We start from the raw sequence: 6,611 nt of genomic DNA, 5'->3' as shown, positions 1-6,611 counted from the left end.
ATTTATAATTATAATAAAAAACTTAAAAATAAAGAAAAACAAAATAACCATATTTTTTATTTTAATAAGTGAAATTAAAAAAATGTCTACATTTAATAGAAAAATTAAAATCACTAAAAAATAATCTCATCTGGATAAATTTTTGGAAATATTCTTGTTATATGTATTTTATTTTATATAAAATAAGAAGATTTTTAATCAATTCGCTTAGCTTATTGATTCTGTATAAAATTAAATGTACAATGAAACATTGTATCAATTATGTTTTTTGAGGTTTTTATGTCTAACATTAACATTAGAATTAAGTAGAAGAAAGATTTCTTTTGTCAATATCTTAAATAAATAAATATAAAAGGAAATCTAAATGGAAGCTCATGCCAATAAATAAATAAATAAATATTTTATTTTATAGAGGTACGAATTGAATGATACGAAGATTTGAATCGAGATATTTGGAATATCAAATATACTACGAGGAGTAGCCCTCGTAATCAATCATGTGACTAATGAAAGTGTTAATTAATGAGATGGAGGACAACCAACGGTAAGAAATACGGAAACACGAAACACGAAACACGAAACCTTCCAGATCCAATCTATTAAACAAGTCAACTACTCGGTCTCGCTCTCTCTCTCAATCCTCAAAACCTTTCTTCCTTCGCAAACACACTTCATTCACACTTGTCAGTTGTCACCATAACTAACAGCTGCATATTTCTCTGCTGACCAGAAAACACACAAACACTCTCTTTTAAATTACCGAACCACCCCTCCCCCCTTTCCTTTTTAGAACTCTCCCTCCCCATGGACAACATTAACTCTCGCTCTGAGGTTTCCGACGGCGGCGCTAGGTACAAGCTGATTTCGCCGGCCAAGCTTCCGATCTCGAGGTCGGCTTGCACCATGATCTCTCCTGGACTCAGCTCGACCTCGTTTCTTGAGTCTCCAGTTCTTCTCTCGAATGTTAAGGTTAGTGGTTTTAGTATATATACTTTTTTGGATCGGAGTTGATGGATTTTTCTGTTTGGTTGGAGTTGTTTAAGGATGTGGCTGGTTGGGAGGGGAGATAAGTAGATAGCCAACTGAACTGGAAGACTTGATAATTGAAGTGACCAAACAGACCATTATTAAAATAAAAATCTTTGTTTTGTCGCATTCACCAAGGTAATAATCGAAGTAGATTTGTTGCTGTTATATATCTACACACAAAAAAAAGAAAAAAAACACCCACATTTGATAATAATGATAAAACAGTGTTTTCTACTATTTCATCTCACCAGCTATCAAAAGAACGGTGCTCTTTACAGCTTCGTGTCGTTGAGTTCGAGAAGTGGAGAATTGACTTTAAAAAACAAGATGCTCTTACTTTCATTTTTTATTTTCTATAAAAGAATAAAAATGAAATGCCAGTTACTATATTTGTCTCGTTTCGTGTTAATTTAATTTATATGATTCGGGAGTGCTTATGTCGTAGCCTGAAGTTATAGATTCTGATGCTTTATGAATTTGGTACCATGTGTCGTGTGGAATTTGTCTGGAGAATATTACTTTTTCATTTTTAATTACTATTAGCCTAAGCTTCCCCTTTTTATGTTCTCTTTTCTTTTAGATTTTTTTTTTCCTCTTAGATGCCTGTGTTGTGTTCTCACATAATGAGTCTTTGCCATGCTTCTTCTTGTCTATGTTCTATTGGTCTTGTTGGGTTTACAGATATGACTGCAAAGAAGCTTGAAGGTATATGTGAATCAGACAAGTGAGAATAAACTTGATTATCCATAGAGAGAACAAACTTGGTTGCCCATCATGACTCCATGACCATATATAGAGCTGAAGCTTAAATGTGATAGACAGCATATGTTGAGTTCAAGCATGAGAAATTGGGTTTGCGGCTTTGTTCAGTTGGGTATGTAGTTTTCCACATTTGAAGTACTGGGCCAAATGGAAATATTTGAAAATTCATGTCTCTCTTACTGGTTTCAATATATATTTATTCCCTCTTTTTATATTTTCTGAATTTCCTTACGCTTGTAACCTGGCAATGATCGGCTAGTTCACGTCACTTTTTTAGATGCACTGATCTTTCTATGTATTGATGCTGATAAGAAAGATCTAAGAGCTTCACAGATTTGGTGCCAGACTCCAGACAGTGGCATAATAGTTATCAGTTGCGCCATTGATGAGGGCCTTAGGACATTCAGGGATTATGAAACTTGTCTTTTATCTTGATTTTGTATTCTTTTAAGTCTTGTTTACTTGATCTGCTTGTACTTTGCCTTAGAAATATCTTTAGGCTGATTCCGATCTTATTGACTTCACAGGCAGAGCCTTCCCCCACTACTGGCACATTTACTAATCCTCAAACTGTGCTTGGTTCTCTTAGCTCCACGTCATATTCAGCTATTACTGTTTCCTCCACCACCTTTGGAGAAAGAAAATCCAACCGCTTTGAGTTTAGACCACATGCTAGGTCAGATATGGTAAGATCCCAAAGAAATTTCAGGCTCTCATAAAATGCGTGGCGACTTTAGGTACTTAATGTTATGTAATTTTTTTGGAATTAAATTGCTTGATAATTACTCCAATAATTATATGGTGCTTCTATACCCATACTCATGTTTAAATAACAGCTCCAATAATTCCTCACATCACTCAGTGTCTTCTACTTTTTAACGAGTTTAACTTTACGAGAGCTTCTAAACCTAAAACCTGACCTATATTGACTAGCTTGTGGTTTCTCAACAAAATTGAAAATTAACTGCCAATGAGCCATTGGTTGTATTCATTCTCATTCTGAACAATATTTGCAGAAGGATAAAATGAAGACTTAGATGATGAGGCATGTTTTTTTACATGACCTTCCTGTTTTCCCTTATCTGGAATTACTAAATGGTCATAAACTCATTTCAATTCCTGATATCTACAAGTAGCCTTGCTGGTTTAGGGGCATTGTTTGCCTAACATGTTTCATTTATTTCAAGGTTTCTGCAGATATGAACCATCAGAGAAGTGCACAATGTGTTAAAGTCCAAAGCCAATGCCAGTCTCAATCATTTGTATCATCACCCTCAATAAAAGGTGAGATGGCAGTCTGCACAAATGAGTTGACTCTATCAACACCACTTCACATGGTTACTTCAGGTTCTAGTGTTCCTGCTGCAGCTGATTTAGATGAATTACTTCAGTTTCTAGTGTTCATGCTGAAGTTGATTTAGATGAACTAAACCAAATGGGGCTCTCTAGCAGTGGGCTTCGCGCATTACAGTCTGATAATAAAACAGGAAGTGCACCTACAGTGTCATCTGATGATGGATATAGCTGGAGAAAATATGGACAGAAACACGTTAAAGGAAGTGAGTTCCCACGCAGCTATTACAAATGCACGCATCCTAACTGTGAAGTGAAAAAGTTATTTGAGTCCTCTCATGATGGACAAATAACAGAGATTATTTACAAGGGTACACACGATCATCCTAAACCTCAGCCAAGCCGCCGATATGCCTCTGGCTCTTGTTTGTTCATGCAGGAAGAAAGATTTGACAAGTTTTCTTCTCTACCCATTCAAGATGGTATGGATGGAAACTTCCTTGGGAATTCAGTTTGCTATCTACTTTCCATATGTACTAACCAATGTTCCTTCACTCCTTTCATTTTCTCTTTCAATCACTTACATTGCAGACAAGTCACCTGGTGCATATGGACAGGTGTCTCATGCTATCGAACAAGATGGTGCCCCTGAACTGTCTCCTGGCACAACAAATGATGATACTGGAGAGTGTGCTGAGGATGACAAAGATCCCGTCTCAAAAAGAAGGTATCATCAGTTCATAACACCATTTAAGTTACTCATAAAATACATTAACCATAACATGGTCTCATAAAACACCATTTGAGCAGGAGGTTGGATGCTGGAGGTTTTGATGTTGCTCCAGTGATCAAACCTATTCGAGAACCACGTGTTGTTGTGCAAACTCTGAGCGAGGTTGATATACTGGATGATGGGTATAGGTGGCGCAAATATGGCCAGAAAGTGGTGAGAGGAAATCCTAATCCAAGGTATGTTTTTTGTGTTGATGATGAGTTAAATAGTTTCTGCTTTTTCACTGTTATGGTCCATTCTATCATGTTGTAACTCTTTTCTTCAGTAATTTATTGAATTTCCGGGGAATGTCCTGTGCATTGCCATCTCATGATATGGCTAATGGATAAGGTGATAGAATGGGCAGATATCATCTCTTAAATTGATTAATGCCATGTTTTTCTGACTAGGGGTTTGACATGAAATCATTGTGATTCATAATTTAGCTACTTAGATAAATATGAATGTGAAACCATCGTACAATATGCACATTGTCGTGGGACAATGGGTTGGATTATATTTCAACAATAGGAGATAATTCCTACTTGGATTGTTTCTTTAGCATTGCTATTGTAGCATGATAAAATTTTTATAAATTTGAAGTTGGAACAAGATAGCTGAGGTTAGGGTTCATAAGAAACATCTATAATCCCCTAGATCCCTGTGGAAGAAGGGTTCGTAGTGATATTCCATCAGTAAAACTAAACTTGTAAGGAAATACCTCAAAAACTCATTAATCATATGATCCTATATAATTAACCCTAGTATTATAAATAAAATAAATTGTAAAGAAAGCTCTTGCATTACTGTCCTTGGGCTGGAAGAAACCTATTCTTGAGTTAAAACGCTTCTTGCCACAATCTTAAGGATGTCCAATTAAGAGTCTTTATCCCACCTTTTCTTTCTTTGCTTCAACTGTATAACACGTATAGATATTAGAATTAGTTCCTTCATGATAATGCTTGCAGAACAAACATCTAGATGCAAGTTATATTTCTCACATTGATTTCTAGAGTAATGAATTGCAAACCTTAAAACATGCTTCAACATGTGTTTTTGTACAAATAAATAACCTTTGCACAATTCTTTTGCCTTTGGGATAATATCATGCATGTAATCGAAAGGATCTGCATGGCCTTGCTAGACAAATTTCTTTTGTTGAGCAACCAACTATCGTTACTGGCTTTGTACAACTCTCCTATTCTCTTTGCACTCAACTACTAGCTTTTCATTGAGGGCATCATTTTTAGCATCATCTTTATCATTAATGTTTTTGTTGTTGCCATAATTATTCTCATAATCATTGTCGTAATAAACATCATGGATTGGTGGAGAATCCCAATCCACATATGCTCCTTTCCAATGAACGTTTCATCCTTATGACTACCTTGTGGAAACTCCACTTGGGCTTCCACTAGTTCCTGTTGCTTCAAAACATCAATAGTGCACATCAAATGTTCAATTATACCCACTTATCTCAACCAAGATTGTTTGCCAATCTTGATTTCTCCATTTACAACCTCCACATCCCGACATGGTCATAAGGATTGAACCCAACACAATTGGGAGGATCTTTTCAGTCTGCCATTTGACTTAGTGTGGGAAGGGGAAAGCATGAGAAAACATAAATTGCAGCAGAATAATGACTAGAATGAAGATGTAATTGAAATTGGAACAAGATAATTGAGTTTAGGGTTCATAAGAAACCTCTAGAATTTGAATAGAGTGATAAAATAACAATGAACAACTATAAAATAACCCTAGCAGCCTATTTATATTAGTTTAAGTACTACATCCTTGTAGGAAAAGGATTCCTAGTCTTAGTCCCCAAATAAACTACTTATCTTCAAATAAACACTTTAAAAAGTCACATGCTGATCACATTAACCTGGATTAATTAAGTAGCTCTAATATCAGAAGTAAAATAACATAAATTGTAAAGAAAGCTCCTGCATCAGATAATTCTTTAAACTTCAGTAAAAGGTTGGGAAAATGAAGATCTTTTAGTATGTTTTTGCAAGTGAATCTGTGTGTCTAGAAATTGCAGACATTCAGCGAAATGCAGAAGAAGGTTGTGAAGACTTTTTAAGAAGTCCTCCTTCCCTCTCAATATCTTAAAGATAAAAGGAGTCCCCCGTCTCCATAGAATGAAAGTATGTGGGATGATGTGGGGAAAATATACGCTATGAAGGCAAAACCTACTGGCAAAATGCTTCATTTCTTAAAATATGATTGGACTGGAATATTTAATGGTTAGTAATTATAACGTCCAATACGCACACCCCGATTCTTGGAAACTTTGTCGGTGTAGGGATTTAATGCTGATTTTTCATTTCTTATTATTCGTTGCCAGAATCCATTGCTTTTGATCAAAATCTTTTGTCAAGGTTGCCATTAGAGGGCCTTTTCCTCGTTCCAAAAGTACTACAGGCTAATAATAGGAATTCTTATGGATGTGAAACACTATGCTTGATATTGTGTTAATCAATATTCCGGAGAAACTTGTAAGTTTGCAGTGGAGGCCTGAAGATTGCAATTATAATAACCATAAAGAACAATCTCTAGGAACTTCTACCATAGTACCACGTCAATAACAGGAACAATAGTGATGCTCGGAATACACACACATGCAGTGATAGCTGATTTTTTTAATTTTATTTGTAATTCTTTGCTTTAACTTACCTTTGTTTTCTAGCTAAATTGTCAATTTTAATTCTTAAAACAAGATTTCCACTCTTTCGCCATTTCGTTGTTT

At 35.5% G+C, this 6,611-nt stretch overlaps 1 protein-coding gene across 4 annotated transcripts in view; it reads left to right on the top strand.

Annotated features, from left to right (window-relative positions):
- Positions 1–527: 527 nt before the first annotated feature.
- LOC105115807 (probable WRKY transcription factor 20) overlaps positions 528–6,611 on the top strand; it is a 6,798-nt gene continuing 714 nt past the window's right edge. The window contains exons 1-6 of one of the 4 annotated variants that reach the window (XM_011012832.1): positions 528–969; positions 2,319–2,477; positions 2,979–3,151; positions 3,196–3,566; positions 3,676–3,811; positions 3,895–4,053. In XM_011012832.1, the coding sequence (XP_011011134.1) occupies positions 805–969; positions 2,319–2,477; positions 2,979–3,151; positions 3,196–3,566; positions 3,676–3,811; positions 3,895–4,053 (1,163 nt within the window). In that variant the 5' untranslated portion in view covers positions 528–804. Of the gene's footprint in view, positions 970–1,617; positions 1,904–2,318; positions 2,478–2,978; positions 3,152–3,195; positions 3,567–3,675; positions 3,812–3,894; positions 4,054–6,611 lie in introns of those variants that run through there. The other 3 variants (XM_011012835.1, XM_011012833.1, XM_011012834.1) reach the window with 3 other exon arrangements.

Source organism: Populus euphratica, unplaced genomic scaffold (genome assembly GCF_000495115.2).
Source record: "Populus euphratica unplaced genomic scaffold, PopEup_1.0 scaffold758.1, whole genome shotgun sequence".
Lineage (NCBI taxonomy): Eukaryota > Viridiplantae > Streptophyta > Magnoliopsida > Malpighiales > Salicaceae > Populus > Populus euphratica.
This window is presented reverse-complemented; position numbering and strand designations above follow the sequence as displayed.